The 24,768-nt window shown below is 40.2% G+C and overlaps 1 protein-coding gene across 4 annotated transcripts; it reads right to left on the bottom strand.

Annotated features, from left to right (window-relative positions):
• Nucleotides 1-432: 432 nt before the first annotated feature.
• On the bottom strand, nt 433-24,428 carry cpsf6 (cleavage and polyadenylation specific factor 6). 4 transcript variants are annotated; one of them, XM_080421602.1, is made up of 12 exons: nt 24,319-24,428; nt 19,882-20,097; nt 19,041-19,144; nt 18,512-18,657; nt 18,116-18,292; nt 14,176-14,289; nt 11,805-12,324; nt 11,579-11,694; nt 10,330-10,483; nt 9,784-9,864; nt 8,721-8,931; nt 433-1,126 (listed from the first exon to the last, which is right to left on the bottom strand). In XM_080421602.1, exons 1-11 carry the CDS (start codon nt 24,376-24,378, stop codon nt 8,739-8,741), a joined length of 1,881 nt encoding a protein of 626 aa, XP_080277728.1. In that variant the 5' UTR covers nt 24,379-24,428; the 3' UTR covers nt 433-1,126; nt 8,721-8,738. The 4 variants fall into 4 exon arrangements, with proteins under 4 accessions (XP_080277728.1, XP_080277729.1, XP_080277730.1 ...); XM_080421603.1 differs by having other exon boundaries at nt 18,116-18,283; XM_080421604.1 differs by having other exon boundaries at nt 18,116-18,283; nt 18,518-18,657.
• Between the last annotated feature and the right edge of the window lie 340 nt (nt 24,429-24,768).

Here is a 24,768-nt window from a genome sequence, read left to right as displayed (position 1 = left end):
AAATCACCAAAACGAGAAATTGGGAGCTGGAAAAATGGTCTAGGTTTCACTACATGCTTCCTGAACCCCGAATCAAAAGCACACTGGTAGTCATTACATGAATGTGAAATTAATTTCAAATGGAGAAAAATAAAAAAGATGCTAAGTGTGTTCCAACAGCAGTGTTTCTCAACTAGTGGGTCAGGATCTTTAAGTAGGTCATGAGATGTTTTGACAAGGTGGTGGGAAAAGAACTTTGACAATTGTGTCCTCAAAGTGAACACAAAGTTCAGATCCCAGTGTGAAACCAATTTAGGACTCCTGTAAAACCAGCTGCGAATCACTGCTCGATACAACGTGTAATTCTACACAAGATGTGATCTGTAGCCAAACGTACACACATAATATTAACGACCAAGAAATGCAGAAAAATTCACCATGTGAACTACCAGGCCTGGGTGAACATTTTTATTACAACACAACCTAGTTTTTAATCAAGTAAAGCAGAACAGACATTCACAAAATATTATCAACTTTACCGTGAAAAGAAATGGAGGAAACGGGAGAGAATTGATAAAACAAAACGAAAAAAAAAAAGGAAAAAAAAGGAAAAAAGATTCTCTATAAAAACAATGCATGTTCAATTGACGAATGTGCACAATAGTGAGCGGAGGGGGAGTTGATGGGGGACGATATCATGTTGGGTCTGTGTATGTTTGTATATGTTGTGAGTGTAGTTGAGTAGGTGAATAAATCTTCTCGTCAACATTGCAAAACAATTCATCACACAAGTTTCCTCATCTTTTTCCCATATCAAATAAAACACTAGAAATAAAAGAAAAAGTTGCTCGCTGGAAAGGGCTCTTGTTCAATGTTTAGTTACTTGTGAAGAATATAGAGGGGTTTTTAAAGAGATCTAACTGCCTTACGCGCAGCAGACGGGCCTCCTGCTCACGTTACCTATCCAGGTAGACAGACAAACAAGAGAGAGGAGGATGGGTGGAGGAGAAGGAGGAGAGATGGGAGGGTTGTGGTGGAGGTGGTGGTAGTTGGTGTCCTGTCCCAGCATGCATTGCGTTAGGTGATTGCTGATCGGTGGTAGGTGAAATCCTTCCTCCTCTTCCTTCCATCCATCCATCCTTGTTAGCTGAAAAGGTGTCAAATGAAGGGTGGAGTTTGGTTTGGAGGCAGCCCAACAATAAAAACAATATTGTGTAGTGATCAGTAAACCACTAGGCTACACCAGGGCCGGGCTGCAATGCATTCTCAACTCAAACGGTCTGAATCCCAGAACAGTGAAACAATTCCATTCTGAAAGCAGAAACTATTACAGCTCCAAGTTTATGACCCCCCCCCCCCCCAAAAAAAAAAGGAAAAAAAATAGCATAATAATCATTGGCAACTGGGGACTGAATGACTGCAAACCCAGTCAGTGACTGTGATAATTTAACAATATATGAACCAAATTAATTATTTATTCTATAACGAAAGGACAACTTTTATTTCCGTGGCGAGTTGATTGTGTATTGCTCCCTGCCCTGGCAACAGACACACATACATACACATCATGCAAACCTGGATTAAAACACCAATTGAGAAGCAACAGTGAATAAAGAAGTGTAAAGGACACATGAATACATTATTTCACATCATTTTAGATAACAGGAGCCAAATTTTACATGTGTGGTGACAAAATGACTGTTCCTTTATCTGAGCTAGCCAACAGATCACTGTAAATATATTATAGATGCATGATCACACAAGAATGAGTTAATATCTTGTTTAGAGAATGCATTATTTTCTTTCCCAACGAACTTCTGCCATAACCACACCTCTGGGACGACCCCACACGGTGATGCAGACAGTCTGTCAATTCCATTGGCTGATCTCAATGTCACGACCCAGTCCAAAATAACCATATCAAGCTGTTTACTCAGAGTGGTCAGAGATGCATACCGATAGGGTGGTGATCAGTTTTAATCTATTTATAAAATGCACCATGTATTTGACAATGAAGATAAATGAGAATACGTTGAGTGGACAATAAACTAACCATAATAAATGTGATGCAAGTGAACTTTTGGGGTGGCACTATCCAATAAAATAACATAGTTAACAGGGTGTGGCCACTGCATAAGTTAGTTGGGTAGAAATTGCGCCAAGGAGAATAGCAGACAATCTTAATCTTGTTTCATATGGACAGCTTGTCGGCTTCAACTCAAACTGGAACAGCCTTCGTCTCATTTGCCCTTTAACCTTTTTGAGTTTCTCAAATGGATACCACAAAACTCCAAAGAAGCCTAGATCTAAAAGGTGTGCAGCATGAGGTGTTCTTAAGCTAAGGGTCTAGCTTCTGAGTGTCATTTCTTTCAATAATGTCTGTTAACACTATTTGACCGTAGTAGGCTTATTTTAAAGGGGTAGTTCACCCCCAAAATAACTTTTTTTTCTATTGATTCCTCACCACCTGGAGCCTTGAATTCATAGATATTTTTTAGTTTTTGTCACATTCCTAAGCCAATAATTTGATTATAATAAATTTGTCCCCATTGATTCCGGTAGGAGACACAAATGCATTTGTGTCTCCTACCGGAATCAATGGGGACAAATTCATTATAATCAAATAATAAAGGAAGGAATGCGACAAAAACAAAAAAATATCCATGAATTCAAGGCTCCAGGTGGTGAGGAATCAATAGAAAAAAAGTTATTTTGGGGGTGAACTACCCCTTTAAGTAAAATTATAACTATCACACTAAATGTCTTCTTGGGCGTTTGCTCATTAGAGAAAGCCCATCGACCTAAACTCAGTAAGGTCACCTCTTCAGGGTGACAAACCATGCAGACTGAGATACAACCAATTAACTATGAGGAAACTTGGGTATTTGATAAAAGTATGAGAAACAGAGGACACAAGGGACTACTACACATTAAAACTACGGAGGAAATGTCATAAAAAGTGGCAGTTTTTTTCTATAATGGTGTTATAAAGACCTTAATGTGGTTGTGTGTTCTATTCATTCTTGCCTATGGGTCAACAAGTAGGACAATAACCAGCATGCACACTACAAGTCATTGGAAAGGCATCATTATGAATGACATTATAACATCATGTCAGAAGTTCAAAGTGAATTCAATAACCCACCTGAGTTAAGACAGTTTTGCCAAAAGGTCATGTAAAGACTGACTACACATGTTTACATGTCAGAGTGGGCATATTCTGCATCAACACAAGGAATGGTCTAACTAGTTATGAGAAATAATTTCAAATTGGTTCAAAGTGATGGCCCACTAAACCCCCATTCCCTGCTCTGTGTGTGATCAACAACTCGACGTGACAACAGCATCCATTGTACAACACAATGTAACAGGAGACAACAGACACATCTGTATCATTCTACGGTTTAACTATGTCTCTGGGGAACAGAACACAGCTCATAATCTTTTAGCCACAGTAATGACTACTTTTCAAGACATTATTTTGCTCTTTGATTTCAAATGGCAAATCTTTTTTGCTAGATTAGTCTAAAAAATAATATAAATACATTTATTCATTTACCGTATATACATTCCAATGTTTTAGATTAATTCTGTGAAGTCATTTCAAATGACAGATAACTGTAGGACTGCCCAATGCTGTATTATTTTGCCGAGATAATTCTCATTTCACAATACTTTTTACGTTTTTTACTGGATGCTGTGGTCACCAGTGAGTGTTTCACGATAAACTGTACCAAGTGCAGAAGACAAGGCAGGGTCAAACCAGGGTCAAACAGTCCAAATCATGTAAGACACGGTAAGTAAGCTTTAAAACAAATCCATATGGGCATATATGCAAATCAAGCAGACTTGCCTAGTAACTGCTAAATGACTGTAATGTAATGTAACTAGCGTACTAATTGTTCCAATGCTAATGATTTGCCTTAATTGCCGACATGAGATCACTGTAAATCCTCATTGTTAATCTAGTGTAATAGTTTAGAATGAATCTACAACTTGCAAACCCTACCAATTTAAAACCCAGTGGAAGTTAAACGCGAACACTTCCGGTCTCACAGAGGATGTGATTATGACCCTGGTGTGACACCAGTTTGTTTGAGCAGGGCAGCAGGACAGCGATCCCCAGCACACATAAACCTACAGCCTACAGGAGAGAGAGCATTGCAACGTCATTTCTGGTACAAAAAACCTGTGCGTCCCCCTCTATATGAACAGATAAAAACAAGTGTTAAAATCATCTGTGAACAGAAATAGCACAGACAGTCATTACCATTAGTGTACCCATCAGACAACCCCATCTGTCTCCATCACTCAGTGGCATTCTGTAATGCAGTACCCGACAATGATTCCCCACACACAGAAATGTGCAAAGTGCGACACACTATCAAGCTTAGTGATTGTCAAATCTTTCTATAATGTACATTTGTACAATTGATTAAGTTGAAGCCTGTGTCCATTGGGCGTGTCTTATGCTAGCAGCGCCATACAGATCTTTATGTAAAGTGCTGGTTTTGGCCACAGGTCAGTTTATACATCGTCACAGACCCGTTTCACTCAACAAAAAAACATTTGATTTTAAACTGGAAAAAGCGTTGACGCAACTTCGGCCACCACTTATTTTCAGTTGAAAATAACAAGTAATTTAGTCAAACAATACTTGCTGAAAGGGTCATGAGGCGAGGAATAAATTATGCCCAATGTTGCAGAAAACGCGTTTGAATTGTGGTGCTAAATGCTGAAATGAGTTACAACTTCAAATGCTGCACGCTTAAGCTTAGCCAAACTCCAAGTGCTGTTGACAGCAAGCGGCCTTTCCATTTTAAAAACACAAAAACAGAAGCAAACAGAGAGGTTCCCAATGGACACAGGGACTTATTTTTCAGGCCGGTAACTTAGCAGCCAAAGCACAGCGAACCAACACAGAACAAAGATCAAATCAGCTAACGTTGGCTGATGACAAATAGTATGATTCTACACTGACAGGACAGCCATTTTTACATTGTTTTACAGTTGCTGTTAACACTGATATTGTCTACAGAAAAATATACTGAAAATGTGACAACCGTAAAGGAACATTATTTAAATGAATTAAGATTGTGTTACATTCTGGAGTGTGTGTATTGTGTAGTGTACACAAGTACCAAATTTGACAGAACAAACCCCAAGTTAGCACATTTCATTTTCTTATCTTAATAGACATGTTCTGTAAATAGATTAATTTGCTATTTATCTGTGCCAAGGCAGCGAAACAGGCAATGTTGGTTTTGGTACTTGTGATTAAATATCCATTTAGAACAGATATGATGGCCACTGTAGAACAATGTAAAAAACATGACTCGTCCAAAGGATTGGTGTTTACAGAACACAAACACTGGAAAACCACTGGATACAATTACAAGCTCAAAACCGGTATTTTTGTCAACATTAAACAAACTTAAATGTCTTCGGGAATTTAACAAATATAACATTTACCTTTCTAAAATACCTAATGAGAACCTAGCCCAGCATAACAGCCTTGCGATAATAAGGATCAATTAAACCTAATTTCACAGCATTAACCTCCAGTCTCAATATCATTCAATGTTACACTTTCAAGGTGACAAGCTACAAAGTTACCTACTCGACTCAAATAAAGCTACTTTTAACCACTTGATCAAAATAAATCAGTCTAAAACTTTTTATAAATGCCATGTGGTAGCAACAAGCCAACAAAATGACAATTGACTACCTTACCTATGAATCCCGGCACAATAAATCAATTTAGCATTTATCTTTGGCCAACCCGAGTCATTTAGTATTTAAAATGGATTCAACTACTTGATCAATTTGGATCATGCCTGGCTAAACAGAACCAATAATATTTGAACAACTCTAAACCCTGCCCCATCTTGCCTTCTAGGCAAGCCAAAGGGAATGATTCAATGTAGTTGAAGGGATTTTAAATAACAGCTGGCCCAGGTTTGATCTAAAGCTCAATTGTTGCAACTGGAATGGATTATTTCTTTGATTCTCACTAGCTACTGATCTATAATATTTTCTAAAATACAAACATATGTGAGGGCCACAAAGAATAAAACAATATTAGTCTTCACATATCGGACAAACAATTATTAGGATGTAATTTTCCCTCAACAAATGCAACATATTGAGCTAAATTTTAACTTCCAAAATGACAATCAAATGTCATCACAATGGAACAACAGGACATGTCAATCAAGAGATATGACAAAAATGGCCGGGCAAAATGGAAAAAAATACTTTCTGCAATTGTGGGATGTTACACGGTCTCTGCTCATAATGCTACCCAAACTAATAATGTAACAGTAACATGCATTTATAATTGTTATCATTTATTGTACCGTCCACTTAATATTTATATAACAACCGATATTGCCTTTACAAAAGGTAAGTACATTAATTTTTTCAACACTTATGTTTATTCTAGAATTAACCGGAATAGTATTTTGTTCACCTACAGAAAAGTTCTCTTTACCAATGACAGCAGCTCCATTTATACCAACATACAGGTAGAAATATCAGCGAATTAAAAAATACAATTGTTTCTTTCAACCTTATCAAACACTCTTGCTAAACTGTATGCCAACATGATCTCTCTACTACAACAGAAGTCAAGTTGAGCAAAAAGCCATTTGTCAGGCTAATTTACAGACAGGAGTTGTACCAGTAATACAATGTTTTGATTTTCTTTTAAGCCATGGTCAACAGTGATACAAGGACATGGTTTATATGTATTCATTCATTTACATGTATCACCTGCTTCTGACATAGAATGATTGTCAGTTTGAAGGATATTTTAGCTATCAAATGAAAAGTTTGGGCAATATATACAAAACTCATTAAAAACATATTTATGTGCATTTTCCACAACAAATCTTTGATTTGGTTTTGCAGCCAAAAAATATCCCAAGCAAAATTAGTACTGAAATCTCTGCTCAGGTTTCTGTGTTGAGTTTTAGACATTTGAAACAAGTATTCTGCTTTGAGCATTTAATGATTTTCTAATCCTTACATGTAACAACCTGATAATATTTTCCTACAAAGGAAAATGCATTGCTCAGCTGAAACGTTTGCAGTTTTGAGTGTTTGTGTGATTTATCCTTGGAAAAATACAAATCAGCTACATGACAATATATATCACAATTCACAATAGGCAAAACACTACATCTGCACTCAATACTGTATAGTTACCATTGAGTACATAGTTATGTCACTGTAAACACAGACCACCCTGTAGTGAACACATTGCGCATTCAAGATTTTTTTGTCGACTAGCCAGTGTCTGGTAAATCTGAAAAATACACAAACCCCTTCTGCTGTTGGACCGAACCACACAGGAATAACCGGTACAGTAAAAATCTACTCAGATTAGGCTGGTGGTGGTTACTGGGAGGTACAATCCTATTCGGAACACGAGAAATCTAGATGGCAGGTGGATTTGAGAAGTACCAGGCATCATGCATAGTGGACAAAAAAAACGTTACACTGCTTTTGCCTCATTTAACCCTTCTTTCATTGGTTTATATATTACAACTGATCTGAATAATTACGACTACATTACAGACACACCATGACAAGTCCCTGGGTTCACAGCAACAAAAGTAACATACATGAAGAGTAGAGAGTTTTGTTATTGTTTTCCATGACAGACAAAACATGTAGAAACCTGAATACTTTTTTGGACCAGTGGTGATCCACAAATTAACACTTACCTTAAACTTACCTGGAAATACGACACTCAAGCACCTCAAGTCCAGTCTGTATTGTCTTTACTTTAAAGACTGATGTCATTCTACACTACTGCTTTTCAAATTTGTAATTTTAGAATTACAAGTTTTATATTGTGCTTAAGTTCACAACTGGTTTTCTATCCTACCAGGACTGCTAGTTTTATATCCTACCAGGACCTCTAGTACTGCCAGTTTTCTGTCCTACCAGGACCTCTAGTACAGCTGGTTTTCGATCCTACCAGGACCTCTAGTACTGCTGGTTTTCTGTCCTACCAGGACCTCTAGTACAGCTGGTTTCCTGTCGTAGCAGGACCTCTAGTACTGCTGGTTTTCTATCCTAACTGGACCTCTAGTACTACTGGTTTTATATCCTACTAAGACCTCTAGTACTGCTGGTTTTATATCCTACCAGGACCTCTAGTACAGCTGGTTTTATATCCTACCAGGACCTCTAGAACAGCTGGTCTTCTGTCCTACAAGGACCTCTAGTACTGCTGTTGTTCTATCCTAACAGGACCTCTAGTACTGCTGTTGTTCTATCCTAACAGGACCTCTAGTACTGCTGGTTTTCTATCCTACCAGGACCTCTAGTACTGCTGGTTTTCTATCCTAACTGGACTTCTAGTACTACTGGTTTTATATCCTACCAGGACCTCTAGAACAGCTGGTTTTCTGTCCTACAAGGACCTCTAGTACTGCTGGTTTTCTATCAAACCAAGACCCTTAGTAGCTTTCCATCCAATGACTTTCAGCTCAGGAGGTGAGGAGGAAGAGGAGGAGAGAAGAGGTGAAGAAGCAAAAGAAGGACTTTCTGAGACTCAAGACTTTGGTCTCTCCGCTCATCTGGAAGCTTAGCCTAGTTAGTCCTGGAATGGCCCAGACTGGCTCAAACCAGATCTGAGGGATAAAAGCTGTCAAGAACAATAACAAATTCAGAGGAACAACAAGAGAGTAAGAAATAAAGAGGAAAAACAAAAACTATTTCATACACACCTCCCCCTTTTCTTCTCTCTAGCGGTGTCGATACTCCCGCTCCCTCTCCCTCTCCCTGTCTCGGTCGCGGTCTCTCTCACGGTGACGTTCGCGATCACGGCTGCGTTCGCGGTAGTAGTCCTCGCGGTGGTCACGAGGACTACGAGACTTATGACGCCGGCTCTTTTCCCGGGAGCGACTGTGGTCGCGCTCCCTGGAACGCTCCCGTCGACTGAGGGACGAAAGAGAAAGAGATGGGGTTCAAGAAAAGCTTGCTCCATAACATGTATCCTCTTAAAATCATATCCTGCATTCCATACACTTGGCTGCATCTCTTCGACTTTTTTACGGTTTGACTCATCAGGAGTCTAATAGGCCTGTCACAATTACTACATGATAGTCTAATCGCAATTATTTGATAGTCATAATCGTCTCCATGTTGAAACATTTTCATACATTTTCAAACATTTTCCAAAAATAGCAGATATTTTTTTTATATTAAATTATTAAATATGTCAGGAATTTCTTTGTATAGGCCTATTGAAGTTATGCATCATATCTAACGTGTGAAATTTTTGCTTACAAAGCCTAAAATACAAACAAATGTGATTTTTATTCATAACTAGAAGTTCAGGCAGCTACGCGGCCCTCACATCTTGCATCCACCGCACATCCACCACACATCTCACATCCACCGCACATCTCACATCCACCTCAAAGCTACTTTTCACCAGTGATCCAACTGATATGGCCATATATGGAGATCTCTATCTGTCCGAGTCTCTTTTATGGGCATATACGGAGATCTCTGTATCTGTCAGTTGTTGTCCCGTTTATGGCCATATATGCGGAGTGATTTGTTAGGGCCTGATGCCATGATGACACATTGAGGTTAGACAACACAGTCCATATGTGGCCATAGCTGCATTGGAAAGTCCTTATGTGGTTATGGCTGATCATGGTGACATGAGCTTGACGATGTGGTTCGTCCGCCTGCCAGTGCTTAATTTTTATAAGTTATTAGGAGCACTTCACCCATTCACCCAACTGTGCGTGCACAAAAGTATGACGGCACTGCAGTTACCTGAACACCTGTAGTGTGCCGTGCTCTTCTCTGTGCTGCTGCGCCATATGCTGCATGTGTAGTGTAGTGGAGTTGTCGCACCTATGTCACACATGCGCAGTAAGGTGGGTCTAGCGGCTAAAAAAAGGTGCCTAAAATGTGCCTGAATAAAAATTATGTTTTATATTAACTGAACAATATGAAAGTACATTGAAGGTGGGGAAAGAAGCCTAGGCATTAGCCAGAACACTGATCAATAGTCTGTGGCAAGTTTGGAGGCAAGTGGAGTGCTCGTGTGCTGGCCAACCCCTGACGTACACCACAGCGTGGGCATTTTAATTAAAGTAGCAAGATGTTCCAATGTTCCAACGACAGAAACAATTAAAATCGTCAATCGCAATTATTTGAGTGACGATCGTCGACTAAAATGTCATAATCGTGACAGCCCTAGAGTCTCGTGCAATCACATTATATACTTTTTGAAACATTTAACTTTAAAAAGGAGACTTGACAGAAACACGGCAGCATAACCCACTTGAACCCATGTGTCATTTTCATGGTGAATACCTTGAGGCGGAGCCGTAGCTCTTGGATTCGATGCCGTGCAAACAGTCCTGCAGTGAGCTGATCAGGACTTTACAGCGATCGTCAGCGGACACTTTAGACTGCTTTATCAGACTGATGGCTGTCACAAGAGTTTCTATGGCACTGCCATAGTCCGCTAGACAGGGAGAGAGAGAGGGGGGGGGGGGGGGGGGTTACATGTTGTACACAGATAGACACACAGGGTAGCTGTGTGAGTGGCCCAGAGAAGACATTTTCAATCGGCGATCGTCCATTTTGCAGTAGTCGCAGTTTCTATTAAACCGCGTTCAGCGCGGAGAAAAACAACACCGGAGATAATGGCGGATTAGCGGAAGCTTTAGAGCGGCGGCGCATGCGAACGAAAATCTTCGATTGACATTAATTTCCGTTTCCGGTGTGCTACAATGAAATATGTCACTGCGAGGGAGGCCTACAATGAAATGTGTCACTGCGATAAAAAATGTTAAAAAAAAGACCACTTCGCGTAGAACTACGCGACTGGCACGCTGCACAATTATTTAGGTTCGCGTAGAACTACGCGATTGGCACGCAATGTGTTAACCTATGTGTTATTTTAAGATTTGAGTCATATTTTATACTTTGGCTATTCAAAAATAGCAGATCTACAAGCTCATAGCACTACACGCTTGTAGATCTGCTATTTTTGAAAGAAATCGTGAAAATGTGTGCAACTCTTTGAATATACGCCATTTTCTTTTTTAACATTATTTTGAGATGGGGGAGTCCACGGCCAAATACAAATAATTTTGGGGGTCCTTGACATGAAAATGTTTTGTTCCAGGGACCCCCGGGAGCAAAGATTTGAGTTAAAAATATTGTTTAAAAAAATACATATATTCAAAGATTTGCAAAAATGTTCACGAAAAAAATATAATGCAGATCTACAAAATAAATAAGTATAAAATAATGGTTATAGGCTATTGCTAAAAATCTAAAATTACACAGATGCGTTCCCGGTCTGAATGGGTTAATTGAAAAACGTGTGTGTGCGTGCGTGCATGCGTGTATACCTGCGCTTATAAAAGTAATGGGTCACACTCAGAGTGGCAAGAGTGAGTTTCCTCTTATTATTTCTTACATGTCGAATGAACAAACGTTTCGGCTATGCAGCCTTCGACCCATTACTTTTATAAATGTTGCGGATCTAAGAGGATATCACACCAGAAGAGTAAGGGCGCAGCGCGGTGGTTAACAATAAGTTTATGTATACCTGCACTGGCATCAGAGACAGCTCTGGATATCGCGCTGGAAGAGATGGCTCTGTTCCTGTTCATAATCTCCTCAAACTCGGCTTCACTGAGAGGAGTACGAGATGCCTCCATGTCCCTACACACACACATAAAGTTTAACATCTCCGGTCAGTTCAACATTTACAGTCAGACAGTCACAGCTAAACATGTACTGCAGCAGAATAAGCTCTTCCTCCACATCCTCACCTTGGACCGGGTCCAGGTCCATACTCTCCTCTCTCGTAAGGCGGAGGTCGTCCGTAGGGGTCGTTGGGACCGCCGGGCGGACCACCTCGGCCGTCATTGGGGGGCATGTTGTTGTTGCCAGGCGGGGGGAAGAAGGCGGGGTTAACGTGCGGGGCAGGGGGCGGGCCTCCGGGCGGGGGCCCAGGCATGTGTGGGGGTGGGGCCAACGGACCCATAGGGGGGCCGATGGGTCCGGGGGGGCGGGGAGGGAAGGGGCCGGGTGGAGGAGGAACCTGTTGGGGGGGAGGGGGGCCTGGGGGGGGTCCGAAGCCATGGGGAGGAGGGCCGGGGGGTAGGGGGCCCATGGGAGGCTGTCCAAACTGACCGGGGAACATCGGGGGGCCGGGGGGAGGCCGGTCGCCGCGGTTGGGGGGGCCAGACATGGGAGGAGGGAGACCCTGGCCAGGGGGAGGGGGTCCGGGGGGACCTGGAGGTCCCGGGGGGCCAAGGGGAGGGCCACGAGGGGGTCCCTGCATCCCACCTGGGAGGAGGGGTTGAGAGAAAGATGGAGAGAGGAAAAATCAAGATAAGGAAGGAATCAAGGATTAAACTCAGGAAGGATAACACATCACCTTCAGAAAAAACACCAATAATAATAATACTGTCCTATTATATCTCTTTGAGAGAAAGAAAGAGATGGGAGAGCAAGAACAAGATGATAAAGGAGTGAAGGTATCAACTCCAAAGTGAGTTTTACTATACAACACGCAACATCTGAGGTTCGAATATATTTGTGTTATAATTAAATAGGAGGTGTGCGTGCCTGCATGTGTATTTTAGATAAAAGTACTAGATACTGGTTTAATAATACAAACAGGTTGATGTGGTTTTCTTTCATCTGGGTAAATAATTGCGATAAACGATCTAATTGTGTTTTTGTTATGAATTATGAATACAAATTACATTTCTGTTTGGCTTTTAGGCTTTGAAGTTGCACATGGCAGATATGACAAAATATACAAAGAAATGACATATTTAATAACTTTATACTTAAAACATTTTTTGTGGAAATAGCAGATCTACAAGCTCACAACGCGTCACATCATGATTTCAAGTTTTTATTATCTCAAATAATTGCGATTAGACAATTATGTAATAATTGAGACAGGCCTACTGATAAATAATTATCTACTGCTGAGATGCAAAGCTCCACAAGAGTGGAAGAATGCCATAGTTTTGGACTTGCGGTTGGGCATTCAATAACGGAGCTGGGTTTTCTTCACCAAGTTTAAGAACCGTTTAAGAACCGACCAAAGAATCGCTAAGTGGCATCAAAACCTGTCTGGATAATGTTAGTGGTGGCAGCGTTATCCTTTGGAACGTTCTAAAACCGTTTCATGTCAAGGTGAATCTTTGATCTGAAGGGCCTCAACACAGAAAGAGGCTGAAAAGAGCAGAAGGCTAAACTGCAGGATGGATCATTTGGTGCACATGTTGACATGGCCAGGTTCAACTGCACGTTAACCACTTTCAACCTGGCATCCCTATTTTGGCATGTACAATAGGCTAAGTTTAAAAAACTAAAATCAATAAGGTTAAAAAATAGCAACGAATTGCCAATCTGCATGCTCACGTGTCGCACACCATCGTACTTTGAAGTATAAAGTAGGGCTTAACTCAAGGTGGAAACTACAAGGTGGAAACACTGCAGACACATTTGATCACTGGTTAAGTTTAGGCATGTGTTTGGTTTGGTGTGGCCAAGGTCAGATTAAAAGCTTAATGTATACTCCATCGCAAGGATGGAGTATAAATTACTACGGATCATAAATGAGGCATAAGGATGTGGGAGGGCATTCACCATGCAATAACAGCATGACATACAGTACATCTGTACATCAAAATAGACCCATTCCAGAGCTTACCAGGATAGAAGTCAGATGTGGGAAGAAATTGGGGTTAGAACAAAACTTTTTCTTCCAACAGGTTGTGACATGAAACAGCTTCTAACTGGATGGTTGACTATGTTAAATGAAACATGCTTTCAAGGTGTATTAATTTAAATGCTGTTTCACCAATTGTTGAATTTTTTTGAATACCATCATTCTATTGCAAAGAGAGGACTTTTGAAAAAGCTGACATTAACACTTCCAACGCTTTGTGACACGTTGTGAGCTTTGAAATCGGCTAAGAAATGTGGTGTACATGGGGGGGGAAGGAGCACAGGAGTATAGAACCCGGTGGTACCCCTGTTAACTGAGTGTATAGGGTTTAAGTTGTTAAATGCTGTTCCAATGACACAACCCTTTCTACAGACGGCTCAGGGTTAAGGGGAGGAGGAGTGAGCTAATCGCTCGGACCAATGAATCAAAATTAAATCGAGGCGTTTCACCTCTAGGTCGCCAGTTTGGATCCCTGCCCCCCGGCCCCGCTGGGAAGGGATTGAACCCCATGTCCATCATGGGCCCTTCAGGGTGTCTAAGCCCAGGGTCTCTCATCCCAGATCCTAATGGGAGGGATGGGGGAGGGAACAGGAGAAAACACACCAATCATAAGCCTTCCACTCAAAATGAATCCCCGACCACAAAACATCCTCCCACCGGTCTTGATTGACAAAACTCTACGACCTATTGCAGCATAGGGCAAGGGTTCCCAAACTTTTCAGGCCGTGAACCCCTAAAACAATCATATTTGAGCTGGGGACGGCCCCCAAAATAATCATACCCCACCCCCCTGACAAGCACTTGGAATTGTAAGCATTTACATTCAGTTTGACTCGGTTTCACAGATAAATATTGTGAAAATAGCCGATCGACAAGCTCACAACACCTCGCAGTGCGAGGCGTTGTGAGCTTATAGATCTGCTATTTTCACAATGTTTGCCTCTTACGTAATATTTGACAATTTGTCCAATTTGGTATTAAAAAGGCCTTAAGTCATTAAATTGTAACTTTAGAAATGTGCAGATACCCTCTATACACTTATACTGTAATATATGTTGGTTTGTTTACCGTTGATGATTAGCTTGATGTTGCACATTAAGCTAATCATCTGGGGGTTCCGACCCCCAGTTTGGGAACCACTGGCATAGGGCACCAGCCAAGCAAAGGCAGAAAAGGCAGGATTAGGGAAATTAATGAAAACATGGATCAAAGAGAGGAAATGAGCAGAAGGCAAGATGGCGGGTCTGTTTACATCCTGGTCCTGGAGGCCGAGACAAGTGTTAGTTTTCTATTCTACCAGCTAGGCGACAGGCTCTAAACTGTTCTACCAGCTAGGTGACAGGCTCTAAACTGTTCTACCAGCTTGTTAACAGTTTCAAATTAGTCTACTGGCTAATTAATAGTAGTCTATTCCACCAGCTAGTTAATAGTGGTCTATTCCACCAGCTAGTTAATTGGTTCTACACTATTCTACCAGCTAGTTAGATACAAGCTAGTCAACTGGTTCTACACTCTTATTGATTAGTAACATCTAGTTAACCCTTTAATAAACCGTACTGACTGGTTCTAAGATATATTCTAGCTAACAGACAAACAAGATGGTTATAAACTATTCTACCAGCCAGTTAAGTACTTCTAAACTATTATACCAGCCAGTTAAGTACTTCTAAACTCAATCACATGAGCTTCAACCTGGTTTCCTGAGTGTTAAGTACAGCAGTCCCTAGCAGCACTCTACCTCCCCCAGTACCGCGAGAAGAACCAGTGGCGCTCCTCCTCCCCAGTTGGAGGTGAACCAAGGCCGTTTGTGGCTTTAAAGAAATAGTCACCCTCAAAATGATTGTGACTATTTCTTTAAAGCTACAATTATTCACCCCATGAAGGCTTGAACTGATGGGAGTTATTTTTTTCTCCATGGTGAATGAAGAATCCAAAATTGAAAAAGATTCTTACGAAAATAAGGGGTCCAAGATTAACGGCAGCAAAACTTTGATTATAAACGAACTCAACTCTCAGTGTAATACAAGTGTCCAGTAGTATGTTCAGTACCGTTTATCCCTGAAGTGTTTTAAATAGTAAAGTTTGAGTGAAGATGCAGTATTTTGAAGTACTGAGAGCACATGGCTAGATACAGGACACTGACTTTACAGAGTTGTGTTGAAAGTTTATAAATTGTCTTTTGATATAGGTTTGCTGTTAATCTTGGACCCAAGTATTTTCTTTGTTTTTGGATTGTTCATTCACTGTGAAGGATATGCAACAAACACAAAAATTCTCCATGAATTCAAGGCTTCACAGGGCGAGTAATTGATAGGAAAAACACTTTATGGAGGTGACTTATTTAAGACTATTTTAAAGATGTGACGGTTTGTGGCGAGACAGTGCAGCCAGAAACAAAGCTTGTGAAGCATTCCAAGTGTTGGTGCTGTAGGCAAGATGACTTGTAATCTTAATAGACCAAACAAAACAAATTGGATATTATATCTAATATATTATACTAACAGATTATACTAAGAGTGAAATTAGAGGGAGGCAGATTGAAAGATTTATGCCTGATTTATACCCGGGTGTGCGCTGTGTCGTACCGAAAATAGCCAATCTGTAAACTCAAAAAGCGTCACTGCAACGCTTTGGGAGTTTGTAGGCTATTTTCAGTGCACAACACAACTACGTATAAATCAGGCTTTAGAGGCAGATTTAGTAAGCAAGACAGAGGGAGATATACCACACAGCCATGCAGGGTTAGACAGAGCAGGCAGATAAGACACATACACAAGCCCTTGTTCCATGCACTTTGAGTTGTAGCATGAAGTCAACAGGTAAATAGGAAATAATCTGTAAAAATATGTTTTGTTGTTGTTGCCAGGCAGTGTTGTAGAGGTGTGGAAAATGTTTGATTCTAAGATGCATAGCGAGTCGCCGTGCACAATCCTGCATCGATGCAGTGGCGTGACATAATCGATTATAGCCTATTCAATTCTATTGTGGGGTTTCCCAATTACCTAACTAAGGCAACATTACATTAATATCTGTACTGATGTTCGCTCCCTGAGCAAGGCCGAGATCGACAAGTCGAAGTCAGACAGTATTTTAAATGTTATATAATGTTAAGACATTTATGTCTGAAGGAGTGTGATTATATACAAACCACATCTTATTTTCTATCAATTGCACAACCCATGAAGGCTTAAATTAATGTTTTTTTCTTCTTTTTCGTCTCATTTATAAGCCAATAATTTGATTACCAGCGGAAAGATGCTGATTTATCCGGTTGGAGAAACAAAGTAGACTCGTTGTGTGTCCTACTGGAAATGCACCCGGTCATCAAATTATTGGCTTAGGAATGAGACAAAAATAAATCCATTAATTCGAGGATTCATGGACTGTGTAATTGATAGAAAATAAGTAGTTTTTTGGGTGAACTACTCCTTTAAAGCACTTTAAAAAGTCCCTGGCAGTAGTACAGAAATATATCATAATAGAATTGAATCATTAAAAAGGTGAACCGTAATCAAATTGAATTGCGGATGAAGATGCACACCTCTAGTGTTTTGCCAGGCAACATCAATCAAACTTTATTTATATAGCCCATTTCATACAGCAGGTGCAACCCAATGCGCTTCACAGAACAAAAGAAAAACATAAAAATCATAAACATCAGAGGAGCTCACAAGCAGACACTGAATCTTTTCATTTAACCCATTAAGACCGGGAACGCATCTGTGTCATTTTTAGATTTTTTTGGGCTATTCAAAAGCTCATAGCATGGCACAGAGTGCAGCATTATGAACTTATAGATCTGCCATTACTTTCTTAAATCGTGAAAATATTAGCAAATCTTTGAATATATATATATATTTTTAAGCGTTTTATTTTTTTACTCAAATCTTTGCTTCTGGGGGTCCCTGGAACAAAATATTTTGAGATGGGGTCGGCGGCCAAATACTGTACATATAGGGTGGTCCTTGACATGAAAAAGTTTGAGAACCACCGATATATACAAAATATATATATATATATATATATATATATATATATATATATATATATATATATATATATATATATATATATATATATATATATATATATAGCAACATAGGTCTTTTTATTTATTTTTATGTTAGGATTTAGAAGACATTTGTAGAATTCCCCAGAAGCAAAGATTTGAGTTACAAATGCTCGCTTTGAAAAATATATATTCAATGATTTGCACAAATTTTCCCAAAATAGCAGATCTACAAGCTCGTAGCACGGCACTCGGTGCCACGCTAGGGGCTTGTATAGCTGCTATTTTTGAATAGCCAAAGAAATAAAAAAATATATCAAATGCGTTCCCGTACAAACATTCATTTTTTTCTACTGACTAATCAATATTTTAATACTAACCAGGGAAGTGTGGAGGGGGCCCTCCGGGGCCGATGGGTCCAGGGAAGCGATCTCCTCCAGGTCCCGGAGGTCCGGGGAACCTCCCTCTGCCCCGACCTCCCATGGGGAACCCACCACGAGGGCCGATACCAGGAGGGCCGGCCTTACCCTCACCTGACATTTGGCCTCCTTGGGTACCTGGCCCCAATAGGGAACACATGTCAGAAAAACAGCTTGGACTGGACAAAGTAACAATAATTTTTTTTATTACTTACATGCTTCTTTATCTCAACCTAGTTGCACAATTGTATGTTGAGGTGCGTGTGTTCCAGTGTAGGTGGATATCAGAGCGTTTGCGTGTAGCGTGCACTTCAGCATAAGTGGGTATCAGTGTGTTTGTGTGTGTGTTGCACCTACTCTTACGTGACTGCATTTCAAACTGGCTTAGTGACTGCTTATTGCAGGGAGTGACAATGGGGTTCTGTCCGTGTAGTTCTCTCTTCGACAGCAGCTCCAACAGCTTCCTGGACGATCCCTCTGACCCCACACACACCAACGCAAAGCTGGACAAGAGATAAATATCACGAGATAAACAAACAAACGTACACTCAAAGGAGACGAGACACTACTGTGTGTGTGTGTGTGTGCGTACAATCTACATAAGCGGTTCCAAAACGTTTGAGCTCGAGACCCAAAAGAGAAATTTGTTGTCTCCCCCGGACCCAAGCTAGTGAAAATAGCTGATCTACAAGCTCACAACACGACACGTTGGTCACTGGCACGGAGAATATTCCATGATTTTTCAAAGGTACAGTAAAATTGCCGTTTTCGCTGGCAAGGGGGCTGGAGACGTATGAATTAATTAATTCCTGGCAGTGAATGAGTTAAGGTCATGTGTACATAAAATCAATCTCACATTATCACAGGATAAAGACACACGGCTCACCCTTTGGACTGTCCATTCGCTCTGTTCTCAAAGAACTTGATCTCAAGAACATCTGTGATCCCTATCGACCGGATGGCCTCTGTCAGGTCCTCATCTGTGGTCCACTGGAGTGCAGGAAAGTAACAACATTCTGTTAGTAGTTACTATTTATAAACTACCGTAGGTTACTACTTGAGGCATTTCAGCACCTTTCAGTGACCCTGGACTAGAGCCCAAACTTTTTAGCTCAAGACCCAAAAGAGAAATTATTAGACATTTGCCCGGGACGGAAAAATAGCAGCTCTCCAAGCTCACAACGTCCACGTGCCATTTTCACTACTTCTTAAACATTCGTTTTCTAATTTATGGAATGTCTTTGATTATTTTTTATTAAAAAAAAAAGAATGAAATTATTTTAGAAAAATTACAATTTGTGGAAATCTTTAGAGAATGATTTAGGAAACACAAAATAAAGGGATATTTACTCGCGACCCAAACATGGGTCTCGACCCACTGTTTGGGTCGAATATTTTTATTATTCGAGGTGAGGCTGGGGTTGCAGTAATGCATCAGTCAAATATGCACTGTAAGTTTATACTTCAATCTGTAGGACACATTGTGTAGACTGCATGTTCAATCTGTAGGACACCTTATGAAAATGCAGTCTCTCCACAGAAAGAACAGCCCGAGGTGAAAAAGGTGACATGTTTTTTTTTTCCGGTCAGGTGTCACACAATTGCCCTATTTGGATTCAAAACGGCTATGGTAGCTGAAAAGCTACAAGTTTGCATGTCTGGTTGTGGTATCAGTCAGATAACAGTGCTAAACACTGGGCCACCATAGTCTGCTCAGAGCGACTTACCCATGTAAGGTTTCCTATGTAGAGAGCAATCCTCTTCCCCGCATAGGTGTACACTACGTTAGGGGGGGCACCACTCTTTCCTCCCTCTGCTCTTCCCTCCGGAGCAGGCAGAGAGTCCAGGTAGTCCCTGTCCTCCGGAGCGTCACCGTTATTGGCCGATGGAGAGATGACATCATCGTACAGGTCAATCTGATCGTGGACGGGGTAGTCTGACTCCTATTGTGTGGGAACACAGGAGCTCATGGATAAATAAATACAAAATAAAGCTATGAATAATGTGAAATCAACTGAGTTCACTACACTTCCCTAGCCCGTCCTCATGAGATTGTTTTCTTTTCCTAATTAATAAAAAATATATTTGATTCATCACATTTATTGTTATCTATACAAATGGTTAAAATAACTGGTAATGTTCATAGATAGGGTTGTGTATGCGTAGAAGATTATGGGTTGCATAATTGTGTAGTGCGACTGACATGCCTACTTCACATTAAAACACCAAGACCATACTTCTGGTAAAAAAAAAATAGGGCTCATCACCAACCCAGTAGGTCTCACGTCACAGCACTGGTTAGTATGACTTCCTATTGATACAATTCAAGGTCCTTACTATCACACACACAGCCCTGCAAGGTCAGGCCACATACATTTGTAACAAGCAGGGCTTGACATTAACCTTTTGAGGCACTTTGTAACTTTCCCATTCACTTGTCCGGGTACAAAAGTCACTTGATGACATTAAATTAATGCAAAATGAAGACCGACCATTTATAACTTTATGAGGGATCTTAGTACATTATTTGACATCTTGAAATCTTTATCTATAGTAACACTAAAACTAGCAGGTTACTTATGTCTACCAACGTATACTGGCTGTCCCTAAGTCGAGAATAAAAACTAAAGCTGATGGAACCTTCGAAATAGAGGGTCCTAAACTCTGAGATGTAAAACAGGGTCACCACACACCAGTGGCATTTTTAATGGTACGATAACGATGCAAGCCCCCAACAGCTATAATAATAATTAGACCTATATTTAATTCATGCATTGAGTTTTCAGTTTCACCCAGCTGACTGAACGGAGGAGCGCTGGGGGGGGTGGGGCAGTTAGGGGTTAAGTGTCTTGCTCAGGTGTCTTGCTCAGGGACACCTCGACACATTGCCGGGGCTCAAACCTGGGCCCTTCTGCTTCCCAGGTCGGCTCTCTACCAGTTTAGCTACACTACTAGTCTTTCCCAGTGAGAAATGCTACAAGGGAATTGACAGGATTTTGACATTAATCTGTTAAATTGAGCAATTGAAGATCTGTTGGTTAAGACACATAGCTATTAGCTACATATATATGTATGTCAAACTATTTGATTGAACAAAAATTGAGGCATCCTTGCTTAAATTTTTTTATGAAAAATCTAATTTTATTTATTTATTTTTTAACTCTTAAATATTCACCAGCCCCCCAAAGTTAACCACTGGTCACTCTCATATTGTCTCGGCGTGGCAGAGACTATGTTTTGCACCCTGTCCATGTCTGTCTGTGGACAGGTAATCTCTGGCACCCTTGGCCATGTGAAACTGTGCACACACTCCCTGTTATAGCGCCACCAGGAGGCTGATTTTTTTTTACAGATTTTGTCCAAACATCACCCAAATCGGTACACACTACACTAGTATCTCTATAGTCATTACGAACATAACGAAAGGGGTCTGTCAGATTTTTCATATTCCATCCTGATTGGCTAAGATTTGCTTTGCCTTGGCTTCCAAAGTTTGCAGGAGTGCTCCGTTTTGAACAAAATGCCTCAAATCATGAACACAGCGAGCAATTGCCGTGAAAATTTCCACGCACATTGACACTAGGCAGAGGAAGAAAATGCCACCCTACATTTTTCCAAATCAGCCTCATTCGTGTGTTTTTTTTTTACCTATAACTGGATCGATCGCCGTGAAACTTTGCACGCACACTCCCTAGACGCCAAGGAAAAACCTCTGGCCTGCATTTTTCACATCTGCCTTTTAAAGCGCCATCACTCAGGAGAACGATTTTTGAAAAACACATTCCTTGATATTACGTCTCCTACAGATTTTGTCCAAACATCATGCAAATTGGTACAGATTATCTCTGTAGACATGTGATCAACACGGATCTGTCTGATTCCATCCTGATTGGCAAATTCCAAACATTATTGGCCCACAATAACCTACCTGACCTGGCGGAGAGTAGACCTGTGCTCCGGGGAGCACTTTTTCTAGTTAAATCATGCGAGTGACCACCAACAACTAGATAAGATACATATCATCACTAGCCCTAACCAAACAAGCTTAGCAACTGAGCAAATGACCATTCACATCAAGTAGTAATTACCGGTATACTACTGTCAGTGTCAATCACTTCCCTTATCTAATGTTCCTCTTAGCTGTACCGACTGAGGAACTCAAAGGTCTATCTATAATCACATATTACCCCAGTGGTGAGAAAAGTACTCACATGTTTTACTTAAGTAAAAGTATCAATACTGAAATGTATATATATATATATACACACACATCTGTTACAAGTAGAAGTCCCGTATTCAAAATGTACTTGAGTTAAAGTAGAAAAGTATCGGCATCAAAATATACTTAAAGTACCAAAAGTAAAAGTACTAATTGTGAAGAATGTCAATCTTTTGAAAATAGCAGATCTACGAGCTCACAATTGTGAGCTTCAAGGTGGTACATCTGCTATTTTCAAATGTCCTAAATATATATATATAGGGCTGAAGTGGTTAGTGTGTTTTGTAATAATAATCCAAATCTACAAAGTAAATTAAGTTCATATAAAAGTGGAGTAAAAGTACAATATTTTCCTCTTGAGATGTAGTGGGGTAGAAGTAATAGTATTGGAAATTGTAAAAACCAAAGAAAGTAAAAAATTACTCAAAATGTCACTTAAGTACAGTACTTGAGTAAATGTACTTAGTTACTTTACACCACTGCATAACACCAAAAACGATGCTGTTGGTTCAAATGTTGATGCATCGACAAGATTATGGAAGAAACTATGTTGTGGGTTTAAAATAATATATCAGGCCCAGAATGAGATATACATTTTATAAGTTATAAAACATTAACTTTACTGCCACTAAAGTGGGCGTGAAGGCCCAGGCGGAACACAAATATTAACTTTTAAAAGTTCACAGAAAGAACACAGAAATAAATCTATCAAATAATTCAGTCCTTCACCCAGGCAATTAATCTATTAAATAACGTTTTAACAACGTCACTGGGCCTTTGTTTGTTTTATTTAGTTACTCATCAGCACAAGAAGTGGCTGGTTGTTAGCTTCAAGGCTAAAGGTGGCTAACGTGCTCCCAACAACTTAATCTTAATACATTTTAGATGCGTTAAGTTATGTAAATAAGAGTCGTGTTGCAACTCGTTCCTGAACGAGGAATAAACAACACTCAGAGTCAGTGTGAACGTCAGCTTAACGTGAACCAGTTTTATTTTAAACTATATAATGTTTGTTATGAAACCGGTTAGCATAGCATCATGCTAACTAGAATGCTTGCTAGCTCGTCTCGCGCCACCACAGGGGGGGGGGGGGGGCGGTTGATACTTTTTTCTTTTTTACTTAAGTAAAAGTATCAATACTGCAATGTTGACACACTCTGTTACAAGTCCGGAATTCACAATTAACTTGAGTAAAAGTACTAAAATATTATATATATGTACTGAAATACCCAAAGTAGAAAGTACTCATTATGCAGAATGTCTCATTTCACAAGTTATATTTATAAAAATCCTTTGAAAATAGCGGATCAACAAGCTCACAACGAGTCTCATCGCGATGTGTTGTGAGCTTGTAGATCGGCTTTTCAAATGGCCAAAATGTATATAGGGCTTTAGTGGTTAATGTATGTTTTGTAATAATAATCAAAATCTAAGTTTTCAAAAAAATTGTAGTGGAGTAAAAGTACAATATTTTACAAGTTAAAGTATTAGAAATCGGAAATACTCCAGTAAAGGAAAAAAAAATGCATCCAAATGGTACTTAAATACAGTACTTGAGTAAATGTACTCAAGTTACTTTACACCACTGGGGGTGGGCCATGCTGCCAGCCAGCCGGGCCCTGATTAACAATAGACTGTAATGTTTATATACGATTAATCACAGCAACAAACACACACAGTTATGTATCGTTTTAACTCAAATTATACACACAAACGCATAGACACACACTCTGCACAGTCTGATCTACTGATGATCACACATTAATAACATTATGATCGATCCTACTTTATGCACATTGTGCACAAACACAGAGTGAGGCCTGCATGGTGGTGCATGGTGCCGACAATGAACCATAGATCCAATCAGATTCATCAGATCAGATTTATCAAATCCGTGTGTAGGAATGGGTTTTAGTAAGCGAATACATGCATTGTTCAAAAATACCTGGTTGAATTCTTCCTCAACGTCGGCGTAGATATCTATGTGATCCACACCGTCCGCCATTTTCCACCTCTCCTCTCTCCTTCCCCTGCTCCCTCCTCCTTCCTCCTCACTGCTGCAGAGTAGACATGGCTGGGGCTGCAGAGAGCCGTCTTGCCAGATATCGCGAGAGAAATAAGCAACTAGGTCTATGAAAACAAGCGAAGCGACTAGGCCACTAGCCCTGAAACATGACTGTCATGATATCAATAATCATGACACACATAAACGTTCAGATTTCAAATATAAAGTTCTTACCCAACACGGCTATGGATGTAACAAGTTGAAACGCTTGGGTCTAAGTACCCGTATCTTCCGTATTGTTCAATTAAAAAGCATTTTAATCCGATTGGTGGCCATTTTCTTAGAATGTCCTTCATATGCTTTGAACCACATAACCCTATCGGTTGGGAG

Source organism: Gymnoscopelus braueri, assembly GCF_963280865.1.
Source record: "Gymnoscopelus braueri genome assembly, chromosome: 23".
NCBI classification, from domain to species: Eukaryota; Metazoa; Chordata; class Actinopteri; order Myctophiformes; family Myctophidae; genus Gymnoscopelus; species Gymnoscopelus braueri.
The sequence above is the reverse complement of the archived record's forward strand: the minus strand, read 5'-3'. Positions and strand labels throughout refer to the sequence as shown.

Excerpts from the sequence above, each read along its gene's own strand:
- cpsf6 (XM_080421602.1), bottom strand. The coding sequence starts at position 24,378 with ATGGCGGACGGTGTGGATCACATAGATATCTACGCCGACGTTGAGGAA. Across the intron at positions 20,098-24,318 it reads TTGAGGAAGAATTCAACCAG|GAGTCAGACTACCCCGTCCA; the intron begins GTATTTTTGAAC and ends CCCACACAATAG. Across the intron at positions 14,290-18,115 it reads GCCCCCTCCACACTTCCCTG|GATCTGGGATGAGAGACCCT; the intron begins GTTAGTATTAAA and ends CCCTCCCATTAG.